The sequence below is a fragment of the Micrasema longulum genome, unplaced genomic scaffold (genome assembly GCF_059751315.1).
Source record: "Micrasema longulum isolate JH-2025_06_02 unplaced genomic scaffold, ASM5975131v1 h1tg000039l, whole genome shotgun sequence".
Classification (NCBI taxonomy): Eukaryota; Metazoa; Arthropoda; class Insecta; order Trichoptera; family Brachycentridae; genus Micrasema; species Micrasema longulum.
Window position 1 is genome coordinate 705,964 of NW_028277246.1, and position 17,290 is coordinate 723,253.

Consider the following 17,290-nt stretch of genomic DNA (forward strand, 5'->3'; position numbering starts at 1 on the left):
TATTTCTTCATTTCTTATTTTGTCTCTTAGACATACACCGAGCATCTATCTTTCCATGGATCGTTACGTGCATTTTAATTTCTGGCTACTTTTTTGTGTTATAGACATGTCTATAAGCTATGTACGAGTAGGTAAATAACTCCTGGGAATGTAATGCACACATTTATGTATTATTTATTTTGGAAATATAAAGTTTTACTACAACATTGTTTTACATGATGTTCCAGGTAATTACCCAGCCCAAAGATGACTCTGGTACAGCCAACGAGCGAGATGTCCTCCATGATCCAAAAGGAGCTGAACGAGAACATCTCCACCAGGGAGTCCGACCTGCAGCACATCAAGGAGTGGCTGGAGAAGCAACCGCATCTTCCCAACACTTGGGGTAAGAGTGATATCCTCACCCACCACCAAAACAGTAATGTTGCTTTTGTGGAGAGGCAGCCTCATCTTCCCAAAACTTAGAATAAATGATCATCAAAAAAATCTTCATGTAATTTGTAATTTCATTAATTTATCTTTTAAAATGACATATTCGGGATCACTCCGACGCCACTTTTTATTTGCATTGTTTGATTTCTTAACGCCACAAAATTGCCCCCGATTAGCGCCTACTAATGTCACTCAACATAAATATTCTCATTTTCATTGTAGTATCTCGGCAACGCCATTAACATCATAAAATTAACTTGTATATTTCGGTTTTTACTGGAGTGGATAACGCGTCGGGTTTCTCCGTCCGACATAAATGTTTTTTACGAAGCCACTTCGGGTGAATTCCATGACTTTTTAATATTTTTTGGATAATTTTTCTCGACAATTTAGTATTTTCTTTTAATCTCACTTTTGTACTCGTCAACTATGGTAGCAACTAACGATTATATCATTGAATACTCAAACTGGAAATACGAAACATAATGATATGGTTTTTACTGAAAGGTTTTTTTAAATGGAAACATTATTGTTGAATTAAAATCAATTATCATGATCTTTACCTTTGGAACAGTTTCTGGTTTGCGAAACGAGTTCTTTTATCCTATCATAAGTTATTTTCCGCTAGCAAATGTTTTATACATTTTGTAAAAGTGGTTTTTTTCCTGTTTTCGGAAAATAAATACGTTAAAAATTCAGCACTTAAACCATATCTAGCAAAAAATAACAATAAATATAATGTTTATGTGCTGTAAGAAATAAGTTTACAAACTACACATTTCTTATATTTTTACTAAATGATATTACTTCGATGTAACAAATTTCTTTGGTATAAATACTGTCTGCTTAATTATCAATATTATATTTACAGAGGAATATTTTTTTTAATGAAATGAACAAAGATAGTAAAAAGTACAGTCAGGAATACAATATATTTAAGAAAGTAGTGAAAAGTTACATTTATAATTCTTCTTCATTTAACTCTGATTAAAAATATCGTTTATATCTTTTTGTAATCTATATATGTTATCCTAAAAATATTTTTAATTAAAATAATATTAATTGTTGTAAGACGTCACTTCCTATTATGTACACAGTATTTTTTTATTTCTTTTCCGTAATGGGAAACGTTAATGTAAATATTTGTATTTGATTAATGTTAAAAATTGTATTTAGTTGGAATATTGTATTTTTATTTGTTTTAAATAAAAAATAAATAAAAAATTATGTAAAACATTAAATTAGTTGCAAAAGAGAGGAAAACATTTTTGAGAAGGGAATATGAGAGTCTAAGCATTTACAGGGCTTATGACCTGTCATTGGCTGGTTAAAGTGGCCATTTTACACACTGTATAACATTCACCAGTCTGCCTATGTTTGAACATCCTTTATTGTTGTGAAAGGATTCATCTGATCAAATTATTTTACATACAAGTCAACGACTGAAAACAGTTTTCCAATTTTGAATCGAGAATGTTGCAACAAATTTAAATATGAACACCTCCTTAGGGAGAAAATCCAGCCAGTCTGCAAGCATTTGGACACACTCAAAACATTGTTGAGGTAAAACCTTGTTTAAGGCAGATATTTTTTATGCAGAAATGAATGATCTACCAAGTATCAATAAACGAAATGTACAAACTGACTAAATAATAATATACTACCTAACTTACGAATGCTCCTCATATAGATCCTAATATTCTGACCTGAAGTGATTTTTACCTCTCTGACTTCTGAAACTTCACAATTCAGTCTTCTTCTTTTAGATGATGCTCGTCTGATGACCTTCCTCAGGGGCTGCAAGTTCTCTTTGGAGAAGTGCAAGAGGAAACTTGACATGTACTTCACCATGAGAGCTGCAGTTCCAGAGTTCTTCAGCGACAGAGACATGGCGAGACCAGAACTCCAAGAAGTCTTCACTCTTCTGTAAGATTATCATTTCTTTAATCTCCATCTTTATCTCAAACAAGTATGTTTCAAATCAACAAAATTAAGAGCTACGGTCTTTTAAAAGGAAACAATTGTACTAGAAAATGGAAATCAAGTTTTATTTATATTTTATTAACATGAACGGCAAATCTGCCTTTTACAAAAATTTATAATACTAACATATTTGGCTTAATATATTTTTTTTTTTAAAACATAAATTTCCTTTTACCCAAGATTTATATAAAAAAAAAAACCTAAAAATTTATATTCAACTTTTAAAACAACATATACAGTAGAAAGTTTAAACAATTCAAGAATAAATGGAAAAAACAAATTAAATAATAAAATGTTTTAAATTAATTTAACAAGAAAATCATAAGTACTGTTTCATGCAGCTGGGCAAAGTAAACAAAAAAAATTATACATTATGGAATACATACATAAATAAATATAATTACCATTCACCATCTTTGAAAAAGTTCAAAAGGTTTGTTCAATAGGAACAAAGTTGTGATATTGTGGGGTTTGAACCTCGGTCCTTTGATCTATGAATCTGCGACTCGGCTACAAGACCACAACCCGACTCTACGCTTAAGCGTCATACGACAAAAAATGAATTAAGCGAGTGCTTCAAATTTAATTTCAAGTTGAACATCTCTCTACCTGTGAGTTTCATTGACTGAATTTTAAAACCAGTTTTTCTGTCTTATATGAGTCAAGGTTCGATTTGTTGGCCGAAGTTTGTGGCTATTATATTGTACGGAGAGACTTCCATCCACGAAAGTAACATTTTAATCTTGCACAATAGCGGTAGTGTGGGCTGTTACATTTAAATAAGTCACTAGACAGATTGATAAAATGGAAATTTTTAAGGAGCTTCAATTGGGGAACTAAGAACCAATTAAATGTCAATGTTTTTGAATTTTATATGCTGTCGTACACTAGAGCATTAAAAAAATGCGGTAGAAACTGTATGGGAGAGTGTTCGCTCAAGCGAACTTTCACTGTCAAAGACCTGCGCCGCGATTATGAACACTATTTTCATCGGCACATATCGAGACGGTATAACGTAAAATCGATATTTCGATGACTCATTTCCAGAGAGAGTTAACTCAGCAAATTGTTATTGTTATTAAATTTACTATATTTAAAAAAAAACACCCCTTTCCAATTCTACAAAGGTATAACTCTTAAAAAATATTGGTTTTCTCTTATTAGACAGATGTTTTTTAAATGGAAATAAATAAACTTAACACCTCTTAGCCCCATAACTAATTAAAACGTTGTGATAATTTGCATGACAACTTCAATCCTAAAACTAGTTACCACTGTGTATATTTTTAACATAAACATATATGTATACTTAATTTAAGGTGAGATGAATAATTTTTTGTTGCAAATTAATTTGGATCTGTCAAAATTTTAGACAGTCGTGACTCAAAACTAGTAATTACTAGTTATCTCTGTATAGAACTTAACCATCAATGTATGTACGAAAATGTGTTTATTTGCATGAAGATTCAAAGTATCTTCGTCGGTAATTGAACATTTTTAGTAAAAATTATTGTAAACAAATTGTATTTTTCAGACAGAAAACTTGATTTTACTTTGTAGATAAAATTGAAGATAAATTTTAACTTCCCTTTAAATATGGGCCCAGGGAGTTGTGTTAAATGCTAAACTGAAATTTCATACTCACACAAAGGTGCTGCGGTGTCTGTGACAATGCGCGCAAAATGTTAGGACTTGTTCTCCAAACAGCTAAGGTGTCCTTGAATACTCGTGTTCTTAGGCTTTTTTATAACTCGACGGGGCGAAGCAAACTTGAGTAAAGATCTCTGATTTGGGCGCCTCGCGAGTTGAAGTACTCTGTTATGCTAGAGATGGCTCAGATTAAATTTTTGGCTTAGTACGGATACCATCCGTGGTAATACCCATCAGATTTCATACTGGGAATACTTAGCTACAGTTGATTGGAGAAAAGAAGAAATGCGTATTTGCTTATGTATTTTTTCCGATTGATCCGTGGTACGACGATCAACTTAGGTGTAATGAATAGTAATTTTCTTTATGTTCCAAATAACTACCTTAGACATAAGCAGCTAAAGCTGTTTTATATTCCTGCTTGCAGAACTAGCCTGCCAATGGTAATGCCAGTAGCAATGTTTTTTCCAAACTGTATCTCTTCAGATATCGACATATGTTGTGTTACTGAAAGAAAGTTCAGACAGGATAGCTTCCTTTTACCTTAATTGTTACTGGGTATTTTTATTTTACCATTTATTTAATTGTTTCGTGTAATATATATGCATTTAAGCCTTAAATATATATTTGTAATGTACATCTTCTTCTTCAGCCTTGTTCTCTCCACTGCTGGAGAAAGGCCTCTTCCAAACGTCTCCACTCCTTCCTATCACCCGTTTTCATTATACACGTTTTACCGGCAATATAGGCAATGTCGTCGACCTATCTTTTCGTGGCCTTCCAACACTTCTTTTGTTTGCCCATGGTCTTCATTTTATTATTCTGGGTGTCCACCTGCCATCATTTTGTCTCGCCACGTTTCCTGCCCTCTGCGATTTTAATTTCGCTGCATGATCCATGATATCTATGACTCCGGTTTGGCACCTCACTTCTTCGTTTCTTACTCTGTCTCTTAGACATACACCGAGCATCTGTATTTCCATGGATCGTTACGTGCATTTTAATTTCTGGCTTAATTAGCTAAATTAGCCAGAAATTAAAACGCACGCAACGATCCTTATTAAAATGCTAACTTAGCTAACTAATTTTATTTTATCTAGTCCGTTGTTGTCACCGGCAATATGCACGATTCATATACTTATCTTTTTAAGCATATAGGGACTTCTTTATTTTTAAAAATATTTTTTAAATTTGCCGAAAGCAGCCCAACTTTAGCCCTATTCTTCTTGGTAACTCCGCTATCTGGTTGTCTTACCAAGTTTGACTTTGTGTCCTAGATATATGTATTTATCAACCACTTCGATGTTATTGTTGTTAATGAAAATGTCTCGTCCTGCTGTTATGTACATAAACGTATTAAACAGGTAAATTGAAATTAAAAATATATATATAAAGTTCCATATCTGTGTCAGACTAAAAATTGTTATTACGCAGTATAAATCATTTGTTCGTAGCTTGCTTGAATTTAATTCTGTAATATGGTTTCCTTATCATTTTATTCATAAAATGCGGATTGAATTGGTTCAACACAAACCTAAAAAAAATGTTATGATCGTCTAGAATACTTTCGAATTTTCTGTTTAAAATTCAGAAGGGTTTTGGCTGGTTTAATATTCTTGCGCAAAATAATATCTAACTGTATTAGATGCCCATGATATCCTTGCTCCGATCAACCTTAATGTACCTCACCGTAATTTGCGAATCGATGCAGTTTTTGCTGTGGGATACTTTAATACCAACGTTGGATTCTTTTCCCCATTGCCAAAGACCCTCAGAACAGTTAACAAAATATCTCTAACATCAATGTGTTCCTAGATGACACACTTGCCATGTCTGCCTGGGTAATGCCATGACCAATGACAATACCTATTGTACATTTAAGTAGATTCTAAGATTGTTTTAGTTAATTTAATTCAATAAATTAAATATCATTTATGCAATCTATTAAGGCTAACCTAAACCTGTTGATTGGATAAAAACAAAAAAAGGTCGTCTAAATTTCTGAGACTTCCAAATGCCTACAAGTAGATGTTACGGAAGAAGCTTTCCTAAAGATCTGAGAGTGCGGCTTGAAACTGCAGGCGCTGTATTCAACAGTATAAACAACTGATGTCCGGAGATCGGATATTTACTCAGTGATAACCAAATGCCGCATATATAACACCTCGACGCGCCTCGACACAACACACGAGAGCAACGTTATTCTGCCCATAAAATATCCACAGACGCGGTAAGCGCCAGATGGCTTCTCAACGTACCATTCCACATCACACGAGGGAAATGTAATCCTACCTTAATATATGGCCCAGCTAGATTTATCGCCTCCATTTGATGATTATTGCCACCGGAGGTTGTTGCGTCCGTTGTCTGACGTAAATATTTGCATGGATATCCTGATTTGTTATTTTTCTTTACATGTTTGCTAAAACTGAAATGAATTTTGTGAAGAAATGACGATGGATGGTGCTTTAAAGTGTTTATATTCCAGGAGTTGGCAACAGTGAAATTGAAAGTGAATTATGTTACCTTAAGATTTATCAGTTAATGATAATAATTTAAAAGATCGTATCCATCTCACTCCACACCTCTCATCTTTACAACAAGAACAACATGACAAAAATATTAAACTTATAAGCTCCATATGTTTTGATTTAATATTTAGTAAACACCATCAAAAACAAAATGGGGTAAGATTCACCGGTTAATGAAGGTTAATGAAGGAAAAAGAAAACTGGTTGAAATCTAATTTATTTATTATTTAATTATGTTTTTTAAAAATTAAATAGGTTGTCTTTAAGTCGACTTTTCCAGGTTTGTAAAACTATTCCCTTCTCTAAGAATTTTGGCGTCTCTGTTGAGATTTATTCATGGCTAAAAGTAAAAAAAATATAATAAGCAGTTTGAGGGTATACTCAAATAAAATAAAGGACATCACTAGAACATTTACTTTTCACGGTTATAAAACATTACCTTGAATTCAAAGATCAATGAAAGTACCTTATACCTACATATCAAACGTATCTAGATTAAACATTTTAACTAATAATTAACACATTATCAGATCAAAAATAATGAAGCCGTCTTTGAACGTATACAAATACGATTATTAATTTTGAAAAACGGAAAAGGTTTCACACATAAAATTTCAATCTTATACTCTTTCTTAAAAAAAAAAAAAACAATAGTGGTTCCGTTTTGGGGAGCGGAAACCGGGACAACGAAACCTCGATTTTGTCGAATTTAGTTAGGTATAATCAGTTGTTTTTTTTGCACAATATCAAAAAGGCATCCCTGAGAGATTGACAGAAAAACATATGTTCATATGCCTTATTGTAAAATTTGTGTTGAGTTGGAATACAACTAATGGAAAGGAAAACATAAGCATGCATATTATTAAAAACGTACCAGTCAAACCAACATGCAAAACCCACTATACACCTTTATCATAGTTGTTGCACAAAAACATAAAGCCAACATGCTTCTAGTAGGCAACCCTTACATGCACTGATTTGGTGAAGAAAATTTTTGATGTTGTGGAAAAAATAGTTGAAAAAAGAGGGAGGGGATGAATGGAGGGGCGTGAGTTCAACATGTATAGAGTGATATATCGTATAATGGGCTATATTATTTACTGGCTACACGCTAAATAGTATATAAAAATATGTAATGTCTCGCAGCCTTCTCTTACAATGGTCCAGCTTCCCTAAGACAAAATCCAAATTTGTACACTTCTCCCAAAAATGCCTTTCGATTTGGAATGTTTATTTTCGGTGAGATGAACTTAAAGTCTACTCAAGATAATTTCAAAATACATTTATCAATATTCGATGAAAGCTTGCATATAACAAAAGCAAGGTACAAATAATTTGCGACTTAAAAAAAACGTTAGGGGAAATAAACATGACTAATTATTGGTAATTTTGTTTTTTTCTTCAGAAACATGCCTCCACTACCAGGACTTACCCCAGAAGGTCGTAGGGTTGTCATGATGAGAGGTAATAACTATTTTCTTACTTTTTATTTGAAAAAAACTAATTTCAACTTTTTTAAACCGTTATAATTTTATGACCCAAGTATATAATATGTATGTACCCAAGAAATTTTATGAAATATTTAGACATTTGTCTTTTATAGTAACACATCGAATCAAACCCTTATTTGTACCTGTTGGTATATAGGGCACTGAATTACGTGTTACAGAAAGGTAAGGTAATCAGTCTTAAGCTGTATTCGGCAACCCAGAGACAGTGAAATATTGCTGTGTAGAACCTTAGAAACAAATATTTTATTTTGACCCTCCCAGGAATCAAACCCAAGACCTCAAACACGGTAGGCAAACACGCTAACCGCTACCCGATTTACACTCGATTACCACCAAGTTGAAAACAATTGTCTAGGATTATGTTTTAGTGTCTTCGACTCAATGGCTACTCTCAGGTAAAAATCCTGGAAAAATGGAAATAAGTCCACCGAGTAGTGTGGTAGTATACGTGCTCGCCTACCATTCTTGAGGTCTAAAGTTTGATCCCTGCAAAGGAAAATGTAAAACATTGATTTCCGAGTAATTAAAATAAGCACTTACACACTTCTGGTCGAACAAAAAGGAGAGGTCTCAGCAAAATGTCCGTATGAGGTTTTCCCAGAGAATGAATTATGTCACACCCAAAAATCGTACGACTTTTACTCAGAGACATCTCTCATTTATCGCAAAGAGAGTTTTCAATAATTTGGAAAAGCGTATTAAGCTCTCAATGACAAAAACTATTTTGGACTGGATTTTCCTTAGTGGGAGGGATTTGAGTAGGAAACTCCTTGATGATTTTCCAAATGTTTAAGTTTACTGTTTACCTTATTGATGTGCCATATATATGCTTTTTTTGTTTTAATTTTCTTTTATGTTTCTGATCCTATATTTGTGGTAATATACTCATGCGTCTGTGTCAACTTATTGCTCGTCCCATCTCAACACAGGACTTTTAGTCCCATGGAGTAAGGACTTATGTCTCAAATTATGTACAATAAACTGATGTATAAAAATAGGTTAATAAAAAAAAAAAATTTGTACTACAATATTTTATATTTTGCACCTGAAGCGTAAGACTGATCATCCCTCCTTCGTGTAATAAAAATAATCAATATACACTACGGTTGGTGTACCATTAGGTGCAGACAGAGAATAAAAAGGTAAATAAAATAAGGAATTGGCTTTATTATGGTAAAGCAATAATTAAAATATAATGGTGGATTTTCCCTTAATAAAATAATTAACGGATCAAATAAAATGAAAAATATAATATAATTAACCAACAATTCCATACATACAGAAAAACAACGGGCTTAGGCACTCAGGTCGAGAATCGCAAGCAAAGTGACGAAACGGTTCGTTATACGTTTGTTGTTAAATCAAAAACAAACCTAAAATTTGCAACACTTTTGTTTTATGCAAAAGAGCAAAAAGGCGTCTCTATAAGCCGGTCGCGAAATGCTAAGCATTTATTTATTTATTTTATTTATTTACACACGTATTTTTTTTTTAACATTTCCATTTTTTTGTCTTGTTTCTCATTTAGGAGCCAACAAGGATGTGGTGACTCCTAACGTACCGGAAGCCCTGAAGGCCGCCTTGATGATAGGAGACATTCGTCTGGCCGAAGAGTCCATCGGAGTTGCGGGAGATGTCTACATCCTGGATGCTTCAGTAGCTACTCCAAACCACTTCGCCAAGTTCACCCCAACCATTGTGAAGAAGTTCTTGATTTGTGTGCAGGTGTGTATAAAACAGTGACGTTCAATTAAAACAGATACCATTTTAGTACAGTTAAAGAGCTCAAACCTTTATTGCTGTGAAGAGATTCATCTGATCGAATTATTTTACGTATTAAAAACGCCTAAAAACAGTTTTACAATTTTTAAACTTCTTGGACCAGTTGGTTTATTACTATATTTTGAGGTTGTCCAAATGTTTGTAGACAAAAGACTGGATATCATCCCCCAGGGAGTCTTTAAAAATAACAAATTACAACAAGGATTAATAAAAGTTAAGAGAAGAGATGTGGAAGTCAAGGCATTTGAAGGACTTATAACCTGTCATTGGCTAGTTTAAGTGGCCATTTTACACACTGTGTAACATTCATCATTTCATTCACCAGTATTTTATCTACAAACATTTGGATAGTCCCAAAATATCGTCTTTTTTAAACGTTCAACATTCAACACGGAAAATGTTTATAAATTATTTGAAGTTTATACAGTAGGCACTATTTACAAAATAAATCATAAATAATTATAGGAGAACTGTAACGCAATTTATAAATTTTAAACACTCCATTATGCTAGTTAGGTAAATGAATTTATTTTTATAACTCTTAAAATAATTTTATTAAGCTGGTCAATTAAAAAAAAAGTTTACTTATTTTTGCATGTTGTGTTCACATACAATTGATGAATACAACATGCAACACAACAAATTGTGATTATTTTACCAATGTCGGATGTATTGTTTATTATAAGCGAACCATAATTAATAAAATTAATATTATACAAATTTACAAAGAAGAAAAATTGAATTAATTTGACATGAATAAGTCGATTAAATACAAAAATGATATTTATAAAAAACTCAGAGTTAAAACTGATTGTACAAAGTAATTCCTTACAAAAAAGAAACAAACACAAAAAATAAACGATGTATGAAGAAATAATGAAAAATATAAATATATTGTATTTTCATTATGATAATCTTTATATATATAATTCCTCTGTACGTGTGATGTCACTAAACTCTTCCTAAACGGCTTAACCGATTTACGTGCGGTTTTCAGAGAAATATAGATCGTTGCGCTGTGCGTGTTCGTGGATATTAAAATCTTTAATTAATTACGTAAAAAAGAAGTAAGGAGCATAAACGTTTTATTCATCGATCTACCGGAGTTGCATTCGAGGAGAATGCATTTACAAAAAAATGAAGGATGTAGTTTTAAGTGTATAAAAAAAGTTTGTTTTTGAATCTATCCAAACAAAATTATTTTTTTCTGGATCTTAATCAGATTATTTCTTTAAATTCCTTATAATTTCTACCCATTTATTTCTTTTTGCTCTATTTTTGGCAAAAACAAAATAATATTAAATGTAATACATTTTTTAAAATTGTATTTCTACATTAGTGCACCCCTCTCTTGGTGAGAAGACCGGAGTTTGACGTTTGCAAAAAGAATGCCATATTTGAAAAAATATTTATGTTATGTTTCGGAATTCAACCATAAACAAGTACCTAGGTACCTACTTAAATCCAATATTAAAATCTTAGAGTATAGATATGTATATACTCTAAGATTAAAATACTAACCATTTTTAGTTTTGGAATTCAATCATAAACAAGTATCTATATACCAACTTATTAAGGAATGAATGTCTTTTCTGAAGTTAAAGTAGGCAAACCAAACCTTGGGTAGGACAACGACTGTCGGGTCCGCTAGTGTTATTTTTTTTTTGTTACTTAAAATACTTATGAAACTTGTACCTATATTATCACAGTAAGTCCTTCTCCAAGCATGAGAGCTTGTCTCTTCATAGGAGGGGAACGGCATAAAAAAAAATTATAAATAAATTGTTTATTAATGTGATATGGTACATAAAATTAATTTTAAAAAAAAGGAAATACTGAATTTATCAATCTGCGACCACTGCTTTTCAGAATGGGTATTTCTTGCATTTACTTGCTTTTAGATAATTATTTGTTTTATTTTTTTCAGGAAGCCTACCCCGTAAAGCTGAAGGAAGTTCATGTCATCAACGTGTCTCCTCTTGTAGATACCATTGTTAACTTCGTAAAGCCTTTTATCAAGGAAAAGATCAGGGAGAGAGTAAGTAGATTAATATTTTCTTCAACCCTAGATCACTAAAAATTAGTATGACGGACTACATACATAGCTAAACAATTCAATGCTAGCACATTTTCATTGCTCTCTAATTGACAAATCAAACGAATCATCATTTTACATGTGAGGTCCCAAATAAGTTTTGTATACGAGATATATATTTGTTTTTGCACACAACTGCACAGAAGACCCAATTGCACCGTAAAACAGCATTAAAAAAAATCCCATCAGTACTTCTTAAATCTCGCCGAAAAACCAACCCAGAGCCCCCTGTGCATCGGGCGAGGGTCTTATCAATGGATAATGAGTAAATGAGATAATGATAATGTGTAATGACACCGCTGGAGCCGCCATGAGGTGCGGATAGTATTTAAAATAAGAGTTTATTTTTATGGAATACTTTTGTTTTACTCGTAACAAAACACATGATCACTACGATTTAAATCTATCGTGAATAATTTAGGACCCTTTTCACGAAGTAAAATTTTCAGGAAAACCTTTTTTTTGTTATTCAAATATAACTACCAAAATGTCAACAACAACAAAAATACAGTTTTACAAAAATTTTACATCCTAACTCTTGTACTGAAGTCAATATTAGAGAAGAAGTGGAGATATTCGTTTAAAAATTCACACTTTCCGAGTTTTCGCAAAAACGATATATCTTCTTATTTTGTTATAGGAATTAATGGAAAAGTTTATTTGTGTTAGGATATAATGTTTAAGTTTACTTTTTTTGTTATATTTTATATGCTTACATATACGATATACCAGGGGCGAACCGTGTATAGAAGCAATTATGCGCAGCTTACCATCATATTTGACTAACCTAATAATGTTTTATTGTTACTTTGTTTACAGAAAAACAAATAAAAAATTACCATTTATTTTAAATCATTTCCACCGTTTGTATTTTTATCCTAATATAAATATAAATTTTAATAAAGCGCGCCCAGCGCCTGCGGTAAGCCAAGAAACTAGCTGATTATTCCAGCTTATTTTTTTATACAAATAAGTATACTATATTTTGAACGTCTTAACCCCAGTGCGGGTTTTTCTCCTAGAATTAACTTGCAGATTACACAAATTATTTAAAGATTCTGGATTTGGAAAACAGTATTACAAACATTGATTCTTAAGAACTATTTTTCTTTGAGACGGTACTTTTGACGTAAGACTATAATTACTCTCATGCGTCATATTGCAGGACATATAGCGCTCCACGCGGCCATTTTTAGCGCTAATAATTACAAGAACAATTCGGCTAGTTGACGTTTCAATTGAATCCCTAATATCGACTAAATTCAAAGTGGTATTTTTATTTATTTTTTAATGAACTATAATGATGATTAATGGATAATATATCCATATAATATAATATATCACGAATTTACATCGTTTGCGTTGATTTCATGGATGAGAGTTGTTGTATCACACAGAACCACAGAAAAATATTAATTTATATTATATATTACGTACATTATATTATGTACCTCCTATGTAGGCACAAATATATGTTTTTTTTTATCGCTTGCCTGTAAATAAAATAACCATTTGCCATTGCCTATACATAGGTATACATTTTATAGAAAAAGATATGTTATTTCTGAAATATTTTCATATTATTACATAATTAAATAAAAATCCGATCCAATTCGACTTTCGCTTTTCTAAAATTTTATTTCACTAATCGATTTCCGTCAAAAAGGCATTTTGTTTTTTTTATTAGATATTTTATTTGGTAAAAACGGTCCTCAATAGCGGTATAAAATGGAAATAAAGTTGTATAAAAGCGGGATTTAAACCTCTATCCTCTGACCTCACACCATATTACTAAAACTACATTGGAACTTCAATGGGAGTTGCATCATAATTTCACAAACCATATATTACTCCACAATTGCTTTATTATGAAAATTATTTAGGTACACCATGAATCTAACGCAAAAATGGAGTGTAAGAAAACAGCCAAACAAAAAATATTAAAATAGGGAAATATCACGTTTTTTTTAGAACATGAATTAACAAGAATATATCAAATAATTTCCAGTAAAAATAATTTATTTTTTTTACTTATTGCTAGCATAAAAAATATTTTTGAATTCCCGCAAAAACGCTTCATTCCATTGGCCACGCCCCTCATACTTCACGATTCTCAACAAATTTTGACGTTTCCCGTACGTACTTTGTATGAAAAGACCGTCGTATATTATGCTGCCCGCGTTTACACATATATTATAGATTTTACAACTATTCTTTGTGTATTACGTCTGAAAGAAAAGCTACCAAATACTGTATAGTACCCAATACACAACGAATGTATAATTCACAACGTCAAAATCTTTTGTAAAAACCCCACAACAATAAAGGCCCATGCAAAAGGTAAAAAAAATGTAGACGAACATGAATCTTCACATCACGAGTGTCACAATCAATCATGACGCGTTGGTGAAGGCGTATTTTTCAACAATTTTATTTTTTAAATTATAAATGAAAACATTTTTTTAATAATATATTATTCTTATCTTTTTGTAGATCTTCATCCACAGCGACATCGATACTCTCTATAAGCATGTTCCCAAAGAGATGATGCCAGAAGAATATGGTGGTAATGCTGGATCCATCGTCGATATCAACAGTAAGTTTCATACGTATTGCCATACCAGTAGCTCAATCACAAATAACTATCCACGTGCTTAAAAACATGCTTAGCATTTGAGCGATCACAATGAACAATAATGAACATGCTTAAGTTATCGCAGTCATAAGTCAACGTGTGTGTAATCTCTAAGTCAACGCTCGAGTTGGTTAGTTTTTTTCTTTTCCTCGTAAATAAATACAGTTCACGGGAAAAAATTCGGTGTTCACTAGAAAAAATAATACAATATATTGCATTTGCAAAAAAATAAGAAGTATCTAATACAGAAAAGTCCAAATTAAATTACAATTGCCATGGCGACTGCTTTTCTTGACATTTGGCTTGCCAACCGCCGGCTTAGTGTAATGAATAGCATGATAAATATTAAATAAAAATAGCAGTTTTGGAATATTTTCCATATTTACACCGGTGAAATTCAAATATGTGATTACGCAGCAGGACGTCACGAAACGTAAATATTTTGACATTTAATATTAGGTGTTCACGGATGTTCCATTGTGATCGCGAATACAATAAACAACCGTGATGAGAAATTGTTATCACGTCGCTTATTAGCACGTCGATAGTTATTTGTGATTGAGCTACTGATTAAATTATCAACAATCGCTAAGCAACTTCTCTTATTCTGTGCTTTTATTTAAACACCGCTGTACCAATTGTTCATCAAAGTATTTAATATTAAGCTATTATTACGTATGTGAAATTATTTATCTAATACAAAAAAAATGGGATTTAAATAATAATAATACCATTAAAAACTGCTCATTAGTTCGTCCCTAGAATACGCATCAACAATTTCATCCACAGGACTCATATTAACTCAATCGAGTCTGTCCATCACCGATTTTAAGAAAAGTCGCGGTTGCTCAGATCGCAAAAACAACATCTCTTAGGTAATCTTTCTTCATTAGAAAAACGTTGAATAGAGATAGACTTTTTTTGTAGTTTTTATTAATTTTTATTAATTAATATAGTTACATAAATTGATGTATGTTTTATTTTCGATTACCTACAATTAACTTTTATATATTTAGTGAATCTTAAAACTTTATTTTCCAAAAAAGAGACTAGTTTTTTTGCTAAGAGTGGCTTACACTGTTATAGTTATTTACTAGAAGTTATATAATTTCAAATTTAAACAAAATAGCATTACAAATGTTATTTGATGATACAAATAGACACATATATACCACACACACATGTTCACATAAACATACATACATACATATATTTTTTAATACTAAATGCTATAGGTGATGTCCCATCTCTTTTGTTACAAATCTCTTCTTATGTCCCAAACCGTGTTACCAGAATTTGCTATTTATCAAATCTTTTCTGAGCAACATTGATTATTTTGCCTCTATATCCAAAATGTGTAAATTTGTCTATTCACCGTAGTACTTGGGAGTTCTTCCAAAATGTGTAAACTTGTTATATGTATTATTTATGTTCTGTTTGTTCAGTTTCTTGCATACTTTTTATTTTAGTTCTTTGTGTAGGTGTTGTAAATGGGTCATGGATGTAATAAATAAATAAAACCAACCAGCTAAGGGAAGGTAGCCCCGACAGAAAATCCACTAGAGAAGGCAACGGGAAACCACTCTGGTCATCTTTTACCAGGAATTACTACGGCGCGGCGAGTACATCAATAAGCAGTCGTCCTGGCTGCGAAATGTAAAATTAGCGCAGGACAGATACATATGCTTTCGTTGTAGTGATCGTCAACGTCGGGGGGACCCGGCAAGGCACTAGAAGAAGAAGAATCAAAAACTAAAAAAAACGAGTTCCTTGTACCAAAACTGATTATGCCCTAGAATTAAATTTAGTAAGGATTTGAATTGATCTTTTTCGTCTTATTTCAGACGCCTGGAAAAAGAAGCTGGAAGGATACAGCGCCTGGTTCAAGGAGCAGGAGAATGTTAAGGCTGACGAAAGCAGGCGTCCAGGGAAACCCAAGACCTATGATGACCTCTTCGGTATGGACGGCAGCTTCAGACAGCTGGTCATAGATTAAATCAACACCACATACCTAAAAAAGATCAAGCACTGATGCACAGCGAGCCACCACTCTTGAAATTGAACAAAAATTTTAAAATCGACAAAATCATTATCAACGCATATTTTATAATTTAGTTCAAAATTAAGAGATTAAAATTATTCACGTTAACACGATATAAATTTAAAATCACTTTTATTGTCAGATTGGTAGAAAAATTAAAAAATGATTTATATTTGTGATTTTTTACAATACCGTCTCTAGGAAACTTAACGATATGGCAAAAAAATATTCTCAAAAAAAATCGTTATGTTTTATTTGCTAATTGTTTCCTTTTACTGTATTAAAAAAAACTCGTACCTAGTTATTTTTGCTCAATGCACTTATTGTGATCCTATAAACATACATATTATTGTACTTAATTTTAAATATTATTACTATGTTTTTAATATTATTCGCACGTTTCGTATTTTTTATATCTTAGATATTAAGAATAATTACCTTTTTTTATATTTGATTTGTATCGTTATTACAATTCTTTTATTTTGTTTTTATGAAACTTTCGATAAATAGATTCACATTTAAATTTTTGGCGTATTGGATTATGGTAAAAATACTCTCGAAATTAAAGTCAAAAACTCTTCAAAACGTTTCTATTTTTTGTATGTAAAATATATATTTTTGTAACCTTTA

General features: G+C 31.9%; 1 protein-coding gene across 2 annotated transcripts in view; it reads left to right on the forward strand.

The window, feature by feature from the left end:
- Nucleotides 1-17,290, forward strand: part of LOC148285378 (alpha-tocopherol transfer protein-like) — a 44,875-nt gene extending 27,585 nt beyond the window's left edge. For both annotated transcript variants that reach the window (XM_088226250.1, XM_088226259.1), the window contains exons 2-8: nt 228-385; nt 2,199-2,358; nt 8,002-8,060; nt 9,636-9,832; nt 11,817-11,927; nt 14,478-14,580; nt 16,464-17,290. In XM_088226250.1, the coding sequence (XP_088082376.1) occupies nt 247-385; nt 2,199-2,358; nt 8,002-8,060; nt 9,636-9,832; nt 11,817-11,927; nt 14,478-14,580; nt 16,464-16,615 (921 nt within the window). In that variant the 5' untranslated portion in view covers nt 228-246 and the 3' untranslated portion in view covers nt 16,616-17,290. The remainder of the gene's footprint in view (nt 1-227; nt 386-2,198; nt 2,359-8,001; nt 8,061-9,635; nt 9,833-11,816; nt 11,928-14,477; nt 14,581-16,463) is intronic.